Source organism: Saccostrea cucullata, unplaced genomic scaffold (assembly GCF_032062105.1).
Source record: "Saccostrea cucullata isolate Sc308-1 unplaced genomic scaffold, CSIRO_AGI_Scuc_v1 ctg1846, whole genome shotgun sequence".
NCBI classification, from domain to species: Eukaryota; Metazoa; Mollusca; class Bivalvia; order Ostreida; family Ostreidae; genus Saccostrea; species Saccostrea cuccullata.
In genome coordinates, this window is record NW_026939750.1 from 1 (window position 1) to 13302 (window position 13302).

Sequence of the window (13302 nt, forward strand, 5' to 3'; positions counted from 1 at the left end):
AAAAAATTTAATTGTAAGGACTGGGTGTACACAGTACCAGTTATATCACATGTATCAGCTTTTTGTCACGTGACTAGCAAAAAAAATAGAACTGAACTGAATGTAGAAAACAAAGATTGTACAAATGCATATGATTGTTTTTGAAGTAAAAGACTGATACACATTAAAAGTTGTTTAATCCCTCTACCCAAAAAGTGCTGGGAGCTAGTTTATGCTGCTTGGCAAGTTCTGAAAATTTTGCCGAAAATGTGTTCTATAGCGGAAATTTCCACTTCGATTAAATTCTGTTAAAAATAAAAATTATGTTATGCAGACCAGCTCCAGCACTTTTCATTTCAAAATATACACTATATAAGAAATGAATTTTCCTTATAACAGCCTAAAGGAAATAGCCTATGCTCTTGCACTTTTGATGTAAATCACGAATACGCTTTTTGCAATAACAATATTCTATGTACATTCCCTGTCTCTTTGTAGATCCAGTGCTACTAGATAAATTCGTATTCTGTATATATTGCATTAATAACATAGTTTTATTTTACTTTTAATGATGAGATTAAAATTAAAGGATAATTTCATATTTATTTGAGCATTTTTGTAATAATACAACCGTTGAATCTATCTCTCTGGATCACTTGTGCTGCGTCATGTCAAGGCTGGTGACTTCATATTTGACGAGATACTTTCTTCTATTACTCGACGGTACTGTTAACAAGTATTGTAATTTTACATTTTATAACAAATGGATTCAAATTGTGATTTATGCACTGTCAATTTGATTTTTTGTTGCTTGTTAATTTTTTTTCTTGACGTCACAATTAAACTCCATAAACGGTGCAACATGAATGTAAACTCTGAATTTCCCTTTAACATAGTTGAGATGCTACATTTAAAAATCACCCAGAAAATGTCGACTTTTTAATGCTGTTTCTTTTATATTCGCCATTTTATAGTTCGTCCACTTACAATGGTGCGGAATGCAAAAATTTCTTGTTTAAACTTATTGGAAGTTAAATCTTATAAATCAAATTCAACCAATAAATTTGTTTAAATCTTTTTGGACAAAAATTTTGAGTTTAACCTATATAATTCCTTTTAACTCTCGAGTCACTATCAATTACTTTTTAATGCGTTTTAGGTAATGCTTGGAAACTACAGAGGGCAAACTTTTTCCACATATATGTTCCAAATTTGTTTCTGGCTGCCCAGATGTAGGGTTCCGCAGTAACGAAATCTATAAATGTATGGACCATTTTCTTTGATTTTTTTTTTTACTTAAATTCTTACACATATCAAAATACTTTTGATACATGATTTAATTTCATCTTATTTATTTTGATTGACATCAGACCCTGCCTGCCAAAATATTAGTTCAGAGAATGGTTGTTATCTTGCTGATCCATCATGTGCTAACACGTAAGTGTTTGATATTTATTGATCAAATTAGGAATCATCCTGCATGTAGTAAGTATATTCTAATAAATTTATTTTGTCGAATAGAACCAGGGAAATATCTAACGAAGGAACACCAGAAACAAATTTCACTGAGTTTACAACAGATCATGTGATAGACAACACAATAGCAATGGATATTGACACAACCACATACCCAGAAGACGACTCAGCACATATAGGGGCAATACTGGGAAGTCTTGTGGTTTAATCTTATTCTCCTGCTGATATTAGTGAGGGTTGTGTGGAAAAGAATGCAAACACAGAGAAAACAAGAAAACGATGAATCTTCAAGTATGACTTTTCCTTGAGGTTTTTATTTTATTACCGGAAGTTTCTTCCTTACTGTAATGAATAGATAATTTTTAAATTTGGCAAACAAAAGGAATTTTTAATTTCTAATTTTATTTCTTCAGTTATATTAAAATATGAAATTTTTGAAAGAATAGTAAATATATAAGATTATGAAAAAAAATTATATTTTTTTAAGTTGAAAGAAAAACATTATTGAAAGAAGCAGGAGAAGTCCAAGGTAATTTTTAATCATTAGAATAATAGGTTAATATTTTAGAGAAATTGTTTAACATGCATGTATATGCATTTAATTGTATGTAATATAAGGTATTATAGATGTATACGAATTTTAGTATGATAATCCACAGTAGCAGTTAATGTTTTGGAAATGGGAAAAAAGATAAATAAATTTAAAAAGAAAGTTTAAAATGATATTAATGGAATCTTCTTCACTTAGGGACAATAAAAAAAGAAGAAACGGACGTCAAAAATGAACAAAAGAACAGGGATTATGATGCCCATATAGTTGGTGTCAAAAGTAAACCAAAAGAAAGAAAACATTTTATCAAGGAGGTTAGCTTTAGTAGTGAATCAAAGGTGACAGATACTGGTGTCAAAGAGGCCGGTCTTCAAAATGAACCAGAGGAGAATGAGCTTGTTTTCACAGAAACTGATGCCAATAGTGAACTAGAGGGAAGAGAGTATAGTGTCATAGAAACTAATGTCAAAAGTGAACCAGAGGAGAGCGAGCATGATGTACAGGATGATTCCACAAGTAGGAATATATATTAGAGATGATCAAAAAGTTTGCAAACTCTCTCTATAATAAAAAAATACCACAATTTAGATCAGAATGAAATTTGGCACATATATAGCTATACATATGTTTAGGACTTTATCTCTATTCTACCATGTCTACTAAAATCGCTTAAATACGGCTGATCGTTTCCTCTAGAGAGAAACAAATTAGGTCACCATTTCTCGATTACGCTATTCCATTTAACACCAGAGGTAAATTTTTTTTTGATTACCTGTGAATAGAATGCAGACGATTTGAGCTTTTGTTACATTAAAATTAGCCTTCTAAAATTACAAATTCTTTCGTAATATATATTGATCAGTTATAATGAATGTACAATAACAAAATCATGTTCCTGTTTTACTACTTTATTCGGACTAAAATCATGTTGTTCAAATGGGGTGTCCGTGGAATAGCCCTGCTTAGCTATGAAAACCGACATTCATCAGCAACGTTATGCAATTTGCAGTGTTTATACTGCAAAAGACGACACATCGATGCGGTCTAAACTAGTAATTCATTCTACAGCCAAACGTTCATTTGAGTTGTTCAGATTTAATACGTGTTTCTGATCTGATAATTTTTTATGATTTTTGGAAATAATGTCTGTGCCTTTTCTTTGATCTTTGCAATAATCCTTATAGAATATGACATACATGTACACTGTATACATTTATTATGGTTTTATAAGAAATCTATCAATACACATTAAGACAAATAATAAGTTATGTTAACTGGACAATTCAATGTTAAATTGATTTTGTGTCTATGTTATTCATGTATTACTTTTCTCTCGTAGTGGAAAACTTGGGTGATTATGATCTGTGGAGGACAAATATATCAGGTGAGTATATATAAAATACTGTCCGTCTGTCTAGCTGTCTGTCTGTCCTTCCGTCCGATCGCATTTTTTTAATTTCTTGGTTTACGGTTCCGCCGACCATATTTTTTTAAAGAAATAAAATAAAAATTTTAGATTATTTTCATCTAAGTCTCCCAACTCTATTAAACAAAATAACCCAAAAAATGTAAATAAAATATGTTATAAATCTAAGAATTTATCTTTTTAAATTATTTAGAGGAGAAATTGTTAAATATATTCCCCTTAAAAGCCTTTTGAACATGTACAGCAGCCGTTATTAAAATTTAAGTGATGCAATACATCTGGCGATGTTTTGTAAATAGTTATTAAGTTTACTTTCATGCACTTTAGACACTAGTTGATTAAAGTAAATAACAGTTATCATGACAGTTGCAATTGGTAATGAACTTATCGTTCCATCTTTGCATAACTGTGATTACTAATGTTTATACGAGGTTTGATCCAAAAGTAATGTCACAACTTCGATAAAATTGTTATAAATCGACGTAAAACAACAAAATTATACACGATAAAAGCCTTATTTATTTCAACTCAGACCTGAAAAATTCAAAGGAATATGATGTACACTTTCCAAGTTATCGGATTTTAAACAATATGCGTTTGTGGTACTCGCCGCACCTAAATATAACGTCATATGACGGATACGTGTCCTCATACTTTTAAGCGTTCCCTTTCGTTTCATTAAAAAAATATTTGTGATTCGCAAACACTTTCACCAACTTCACTTTCTTTAAGAATTCTCAGTACCATTATACACTCACTCTTTTCATAATTAAACCCTCTGTCAAATTTTTTTGAACAGTAGCATGAGGCAAACTTAAAAATTCACACGTCACTCTATCCGTCTGTGTTTTTTGACAACGTCAGACACCATTGAACGTTTACGTCCGATCTCCTATCTTTCAGATTTCTTGTCCTCTGCTGATCATTCAGTGACCCATCATCCGCCGAAAATTACTGAAACCATCTATAAAGAAGTCTCTTATTTACATTCTTTATTCTGTGAGTCTAATTGATTAACGTAACTCTCGCTAGTGAAGATTCCCATATTTTGAAGCGAAAATGCATTACAACTCGTCGAGCCGTTTTTTTCCCCAAATCGACATTCCCATTGTTCAATTCAAGAGAGTAAAACAACAATGTTTAAGATCACAAATACCAATGCCGTCATTTAATTATCAATTAAAGTCTAGAAAATGACTTGAATTGTGTCTTTTTGAAAATAAAATGAGATTTGGTGTTTTTAGTGTCTTTTAAATGTGTTTGTATATTTCATTCTAAGAAAAAAATCACTTTAAAATGTGACGTCCAGCTGTGACGCGGCGACACCCCCTATGCTTTATATTTTAAACATCTATAAAATAAATTTAAATAAACATTATTAAATGAAAATTTCAATCTTTATTAGATTTGTATTTGTGCATCTTTTGGTATATTGTATTTGATAATATGACGCCAAATATAAAAGATATGGACACTGTGACATTACTTTTGGATCAACCCTCGTATTCAGGGTTCGACTAATACCCCCAAAACGCGTAAATTTCCAATCATTCATTTTGTCTCATTTTAAATACAGTGTAATCAAGAACAGTTTTCTTTCATTTGTTTAAAATTGTGTGGTAACTATTTTTGTTACACTAGTACTTCAGTATAATTAAACCACATAGTATAGATATCTTTTAATAGCTTGTTAAAGAGAAAAGTGAAGTATACCATTTTTTTAACCTTAGCTGATCCTTGAAATTGTAGTAGTTTCGATTCATTATTTACTTAAACAAATTGTTTCAACAAGTAGCAAATGCTTTGAATGCATGTATCTTTATTCTTGAAAACAGGAAATATGGTATGGCACATCATAGAAGAAGTGTCTGAGTGGTATTAATACTCATCATAACATAATTTTATAATATTGTTGCTTCCTCTCTTTTTTTTGGGGGGGGGGGGGGGGGTCGGTATTGAAATTGCATGTCTGTCATAAAAACACAAAAACTTCATTTTTTGATTTTTTATTTCTCCGACCGACCCTAATTGTTGGGGAAAAAATCCCTAAACCGAGAAATTTAAAAAAAATGTGGCCTAGCTGTCCTCCTGTCTCTCTGGTTGTCAGCATGTCCCACTTGGTTTTCCGCACTTTTTTAAACACTTGCAAATATCGAGCTGGATTTGTTGGTATGTGAGTGTAAGTCCGTCTGTCTAGCTCTCTGTTTGTCCTTCCGTCCGTTCGCTGGCCCGTCCTCCCGTCTGTCTGTCAGTCTGTCCCACTTGGTTTTCCGCACTTTTTTTCGCAACACTTGCAGATATTGAGAAGGAGTTTGATGGTATGTGAGTATATTTTGACGAGTAACAGATCAAGTTTGAATTTCGTTCCGTATCATTATTTTTGACGGAAGTATTGCATTTTTAATAGTTGGGATTGTGATTTGGTTATTGATGCACTAAATTAATATTCCAAACTAGCTCTATCCTACAGAGAAAAGGGGAACCCAGAAGGGGACATGAATTGCTGATGCAATAATCTCAGAATCCTTGTTTATATTGATTTTTTCATCACATATCATTGACAACTCTACTGCACTTCAAAATCAATGCATGAAATGTAATATAAAATGAAGTTTGACAAAAACCCTTGATACAGCAAGTGTGTTATTTAGCTTATTGAACATCTGTACAGTTACGTTAAATAACACCTTGTAATATACATGATCCTTTAAAATGCAAATAATTAATTTATCAATTTAATTCAAATTAATGTTTCCTTTTGTTAAAAAGAGTTGCCATTAGTAAAAAAAATGATTTTTGCTTATTTAGATATCTTTAAAGGAACCTAATGAAATATCTTCTATGGAATTTGTTAAAAGTTCCTCATGAGTGACATTAATTTTCCTCATGAGCGTACCTAAATTAAACCATCTATTAATTACAATACCAAATCCAAATGAAGAAATCTTAGATAATTTAACACAGCAGGTGTTTAAATTTGTATGGGGGGTCAAAAAGTGATAAAATAAAAGGTGTTGTTGCAACGCAGCACCAGACATTTGGAGGCCTTAACATGGTAAATCTTTAAAAAAAATTATACTTTCTCTAAAATGTTCATGGATTCAAAGAATTATTTAAGGAATTACTGTCTAGTTTTGAGAGTATGCCAGGGCATCAACAATAATGGGAAACATGGGATAATTTGCATAAAGGGCAAAGCCCGTTATGCTAAAATTATCCCATGTTTCCCACAATTCTTGATGTCCCTGGCATACTCTCAAAAACTAGACAGTGATTCCTTATATTTTCATTTTTTAATTTGTTTTTGTAAGCGTCCAATGTTACTAGATTTGAAATACACAACTTTCATCATACTTAACATTGGCTGACCTTTGACGTCAATTTTTACTTTAAAAAATAGTTCCAAAAAGCACGAAACAAATTAAATGATTTTTTAATTACTGTATTCAAACATTGACATTTATGAAATAAGCAACAATAGAATTATAAATTGTGAACAAAGTAATCTTGTTAATTGTAATGATAAATACGTGACCTAGATAATAGATTTAGCGGAAATATAAACACGTGTAAGCTAATTCTACGCCGCAATGTTGAAAGTGAGAGTACAGTTGATAAAACGGGAGCTGGTCAGGAAACTGGTCTGCGTTGATGATAGAAACACGGAGGAGGATGAGTTGTCGGAATTAAATGACTGAGTGACGTTGTCAGATGATGGCATGGCTATAGCGATTTGTCGGTCGGAATTAAATGACTGAGGGACGATGTCGGATGACACTGAGGCGATTTGTCGACATGATTCAGTGTTGTCGGAAGTGTTCTCATTCTTGGCCTCGGTGATGGTTGATGGTTAATGTTGCGCTGGCAATTTGCTTTTGATCCGAAGATAGCTCCCTGCAATAACTCCGGATTGAAGCCTCATTACTATGACCGGATATATACATGATGTTGCGCGCTTCAAACCCAGCATCATTCATGGTTTGGATTGCTGTTGCTCGGAGGCTGTGTGCTGTGTACCGTTGACATTCTGCCATTTTGCAAATATCAGGTAAGAAATTTACAAATGCTTTCTGGGAAAGAGAGTGAGTTGTATACCAAAGTTCTTGATCGGGATTCGAAATTGCCTCTCTAACACATTTGTTAAACAGATTTGTAGCAGTTATAGGAGTCTTTGATAGGAAGAACTTCAATATTTGAACTGGGCCAATTTTTGATTGTGTTTCGTACATTCGTTTGTCAGCCATCATCTCATGTTTGTCGAGTCCACCATCGTAGTTTTTTTTTTTACTGTTTTGGTTCGTGAGTTAGACAGACATAGGTCAAGCCATTTTCGTCGGTTTTGAATTCGAACGAGTCCCTTTTAAGTTGGTGGTGAAATTCAAGTCCTCGCGATATAAAGTGAATTGCTATGGTACACCACATTGCCAAGCGCAGATTTATTGGTGAGGAACATGCAGTCTCTAGAAAGGATGAGATTTTTTTTAGATCAGGTTTGGGAATTATTTCCTTGTGTTTTGTGGGGCGAGATTTTCCCTCTGTCATCTTTTGTTTTAGGAGGCCAGTCAAGCATTTGTTTGCCATTTTGAAAGTTTTATCATTGACAATATCTATATCACTTCTCAGATCTGATAACCGACTGTTAATTGCTGCACGAATGCCTTTCAAAGTATTTTTATGTTACTCTTCATTTGGTGTTTTGGCTTTGCTAGGTCTAGCTTCACAGTAGAACAGTTGAAGTTTAGAGGCTAATTCTTCAGCGCTTACTGATCATGATGAAAGGTCAATGTTGTCATTGAAAGTTTCCAAATGCCAATCTACAATACATGTACATGCATTATGTACCTCGTTAACTTTTATTGTTTTATTTTTCTATATTGTTATAATATTTTTTGTATATTTATTTTTTTATTTGCTTATTATTTGTTTTTTTTTAATTTTTAAAAAAGTGAATTGATGTTTTATTTGTGATCCCTTTTTTTACATGTAGATCTATTTATACTACAATCTGCACATGTATTATGTTTATAAATATGTATTCAACAATCTGCAGAATAAATAACTTATAATCTAATATTTTGATGCCAAATTTGGTGTGTTTTTTGGTGTTCTTGGATTGAGTCATTTCTTGATAAGTTTTTATCTGCTTCTCTGTAACTTTTCTAAATCTATAACTTGTACTTGGCATTTCAGGGGGAGGCAAACCAGGATCTGCAGGCTGCTGAAGATCCATTTGCAGTGGAGTTTGAGATAGACGTGGTATAAGGTCCGAGGCATTAATGGAAGCAGGAAGATGGTCATCTCCTTCATCAACAAAGGGATCCATACCACGTATACCATGGTCAGAGGGCTCTGGTTTCAGTTCAGCTGGAACTAGCTCGGATTTGTCACCAGATATTAGTGAAAGCAATAACTCCGCATCTTCATCGGATAACTCTGGTCGATCAATGACTGGGAGAAAACACTAAATTTTCCATAGGACTTGTCAGGCTCCATGCTTATTGACTGTGTTTTTGGAAGTGATGGGGAGTTGCAGAAGACTGTATGATTTTAGCAGACGTTCAACAGAATTACTTAATATATTTAAATGAAACCAGTAATCTACTTAAAGTTCAACATTTTTTTCTATAATTCATTTTTTATTTTATTTGTGAAAAAAAAAATATTATATCTTATTACTTTGTAAATACATTAAACAAAACAACTATATTTTTCTTCAGTGTATTCATATGCCAGTCATATACTGCAAGTTTGAAATTTGACCTTTCAGTAGTATTTTAATAGAGAAATTTACATGCCACAGGTATCACAGTGAAATTAACAAGATTCACTTTTGTATTGTTTATCAGAGGGAAAACAATTGGAAATGGAAATATTAAAGGAAATCACTCATGTTTGAGTATTTTAAAATAGTTTATAGACAAGATGTTGTGGAAAAGATTTTGATATCTGTAATCACTGATAATTGTTTTGACAAGGCAAATCTTATACATTCTGAAATTTTGTCAACCCCAGTGTGGCTAAACTCTTGTATCAAAGTGAATAAAAAGAATTTTTTTTTAAAGAGTGGTACAAAAATGGTGTAAAAATTATTGATGATATTTTTTTTAGATGTCATTAGATCATTTTTATCTAGAGAGAATTTTGTGGAAAAAAAACCAGCATTCATCATGTAGGTTTTATGCAGTATAACAACATTATCAGTGCTATTTCAAAGTTTTTAAAAGATACAAAATTCTCTAGGGTTGGTTTTTCAAAGCTGCAGCGTCATTTTTTTCCCATTGTTATACAAAAAATTAATATTGATGGATAAATGTTCAAACATGTTTATAAAATTATTAACATAAAGAAAGTAAAGCAAACTGGTTTTTCAAAATGGAATTCAGAAATGCTTTGAAAAGGATATCAAGAAATAGAATTGAGATATGTTTTCATGTGTGCTTTAAGGTATCTTCAAATTCAGCTGTCCAATGGCTACAATTTAGAATCTTGCATTGAATACTACCTGTGAAACCATACTGCACAGTCTCTTCATGTGTAAAGATGTATTGCATGTTTGGAATGATCTTCGTCTACATATTTATAATTATACATCAAAACGTGTAGGTTTTAATATTCAAAATTTAATCTTTAGAGAGTTATCATTGTTAAAAAAATGTCATAAATTTTGTAATTTTAAAAAGTAGTATAGTAGGATTAACCCTGTTTCCATCCATTGTACTCCCCTCTTTCATAGAAATTTTTAGTAAAAGATGTAAGTGTCCCCCCCCAGCAGGATTTGAGGGGAGAGCGAACCGCTTAAGGAAAGATGTTCATTAAAAAAAGACGAAAGGGAATTCTGCTGACAATCTTTTTTTTTGTCTTGTTTTATTTTATTATGTTAATGTCAATAACTTGACCATATTGCAACAAAAAGAAAGGAGGGGGGTTATGTCGTGGACTATAAATTTAACACGTTTGAAATGAAATTGGAAACACTAAGATGCATATGTTAAATCTGCAATATTAGAATATATATGCATTTAAGTGAAACCTGTTATATTAAAAAATGTTAATATAAAGGCCCTTTTTTAGATTCAGAAATAATAGCTTAAAGAAAAATTGTTGATATAAAATGTTGAACATTCACTCGAGGCATGCATTGTTAACATAAAAAACACTCCTCTATTTCATCTTTTCTGCACAACAGTAATGCAATTCATCGATACCAGATTAATACATTTTGAAGCGATTTTAGGTGTTAGAAACAATCCATTTATACAATATGTACACGTAGTAACTATAAGATACATGTATGATAAATATATATTAAAACCACAATAACAATTTGACTGAAATTTAGGGACAAACTTATTGATAATAATTTGTAACATTTTTCAGATCATTTTTCCAAACTGACTGAAGACGAGGTGTTTGTGTTATTCTGTTTTCTGTGTTCTGACTCCGGTCCTCCTGACTTCACGGACACAGAATGGCTGGACATGCTTAATGAGATACGAAAGGACATGTACGATAATGAGAATCCTGTAACACGTGATAAAGCACAGCAGACTCTGGACAGACTGAAGTCACGTGATTACCTCTGGGTAAATCAGGACAAGATAACGAAGGACACAGAGGTTGAGACAATGTATAAGATAGCATCATTAAACAGCCATATACCATTCCTTTACTGTAGTTATAACACAGTCAGTGTTTACCTGAGATCACGCGGATACAACAGAAAACCTGGAGAGAAGTGTATCATTAGTGATGACAGTGTCCTTGATGCCTTTCTGGTACGCCGTCTACAGATGAACTTACTGACTCATGTCATCATGGAGGACATAGATATATATCATTGGATATACCTCATATGTAAGTCAGTGAAAAAAAATATAATGATTTTTGAGTTTAAAAAATGATTATAATGATTTTTTTTTTATAATTCTGAAGGCTGATATAATGATATATAATATTTCATGACTTTTAAATGTTGTTAATTTTATTCAACTTTAAGGTAGAACCTATGTCGGAAAAGTCTTTGTCACAAGATTTTTAAACTTTTCAAAATGAAAAATTAGCATTTCTTATCAATCAGTCAAAAGCACATATCATGTTTCCTTGTTAACAATTGAAGTGCAGCCTGTGAAACTTGGAATGGTTATTACAAACTTCGACTTCACATTTTCAGTTATTTTTAGGGGTACTTGTCATAAAGAGAATATGAAAAATCTAAAAAAAAAAATACTTATTAAAACATCGCTGTTCGTAGACTTTATAAACTAAACAGTATTAAACAGTATTTCTCAAAAATAAATTCTTTTCTATTCAATTGAAATACAAAGTAAGTCCACATTCTTAAAAAATGTAGGCAAATGAATTCTGTTATTTTTAGTAAATTTTCCACCCTAAATTTGTAAATATTTTTCAGAAGGCTTTGTCAGAATGTTTTCAATCTTTCATATGACGAAGAACGTACCAAAATGATTCTAAAAAGTTATTAAAGTATTTACCTTTCCCCTCAAACTAACGAGAAGTAGTTTATTTACCGATGTTACTTTTCTTGACCTTTTTGCACTTACACAGGGTTTAATTCTTAAGAGGCAGTCCACCGAAAAACCAGGCAGTATTGTATTGATAGGCGGCACATCGAATGTGACGAATATTTGATATTTCATTGAAAACAATATCAATGTAGCCCAAATGGAATAATGTAATCGAAGATTTGTTTTATAATTGCTTATTTAGTAAAATATCCTTTTCTTTCATGTTATTGAATTCCCCTATATAAACCACAGAATTTAGGTCAGAAACGAAGAATTGTAATTTCTAACACATTTTTAACAGGACTATAATTCACTCTGAACTAAATCTAGAAATATTTAGTCTTTCTGTTTAAAAATAAAATTGGTGGGAAAAACATTTTTGAATTAGTTTCCTAGCAAAATATGTAGACATCTTTATGAAATTTTGCAGTGCAAGAGTTATCTCCCGTGGCATCGGTAAATCTGCTACACACCTTACTATCGGAATCTTAGTAAACAAAAAAAAAAAAAAGAAAAAAAAATAGAATCGATACACTAAACAAAATTATTAAACAAAAAATAACTACTTTATTTTCAAAATAGAACTCATTTTCGCCTTCAAACGTAATATTTGGATAAAAATGTGCTGTATTATTCAGGTTGAATCCACGTTTCCATTGATGTATCAGTGACGTCACATACCTGACTAATACTGCGTCACAATCAAATAGTTACAAGATTTCCAGAAAAGTTTGTAAATTCTTTGCGTAAAAGTGCAAGGGAAAATAATTAAAAATAAGTAATTTCTCCTTTTCTGTTCAATTACTCTACACAGTGCATTATCAAAAATGTTAAATAATATTTTATATCTAAATACATGTTTTCAATACTAGAATATGCACAAAAATAATAGATTTTTTATAGTGTTTAGGTTTATTATGTAATTGGGATGTAAAAGTTTTTTTCTTCTGATAATCAAGGAATCGTGAATATTTTAGATTTACGCAAAAATCAATTTAACGAAGTTGAGATGTTTACTTCATGATATTTGTAAAATCTTTAATATATTTATCTATGCAGTCAAATAAAAATAAACAATCAGCGGTACGATTAAAAATATAAAACAAAAAACCCTAAAAAATAAGTTACAATAAGAATATTACGGCTGAACTCCCAACATCAATTTGACACTAAAACGGATGATGGTTCAGTGAAACGTTTATGTTTTATTATAATTATGACATGTATTATTTTTTTAATATAATCTGGAGATCGAAATATTAACATACTAACGTTTAATATGGAGTTAAAATATGTGGCTATGTTGGCCAATTCTAAAATGTTTTTATATTCATGAAACCCGTTTT

The 13302-nt window shown here is 31.6% G+C and overlaps 1 protein-coding gene and 1 long non-coding RNA gene across 2 annotated transcripts in view; both read left to right on the forward strand.

Annotated features, from left to right (window-relative positions):
- Window positions 1-1147: 1147 nt before the first annotated feature.
- Window positions 1148-1642, forward strand: LOC134253864 (uncharacterized). The gene is made up of 3 exons (XR_009989186.1): window positions 1148-1242; window positions 1350-1416; window positions 1507-1642. It is a non-coding gene; the product is annotated as an uncharacterized LOC134253864 (long non-coding RNA).
- Window positions 1643-1680: 38 nt separating this feature from the next.
- The window catches only part of LOC134253865 (uncharacterized), a 58874-nt gene continuing 47252 nt past the window's right edge, over window positions 1681-13302 (forward strand). Inside the window, exons 1-5 of the mRNA XM_062736451.1 lie at window positions 1681-1746; window positions 1943-1984; window positions 2204-2521; window positions 3345-3389; window positions 10809-11285. Of these exons, the coding sequence (XP_062592435.1) occupies window positions 1707-1746; window positions 1943-1984; window positions 2204-2521; window positions 3345-3389; window positions 10809-11285 (922 nt within the window). The 5' untranslated portion in view covers window positions 1681-1706. The remainder of the gene's footprint in view (window positions 1747-1942; window positions 1985-2203; window positions 2522-3344; window positions 3390-10808; window positions 11286-13302) is intronic.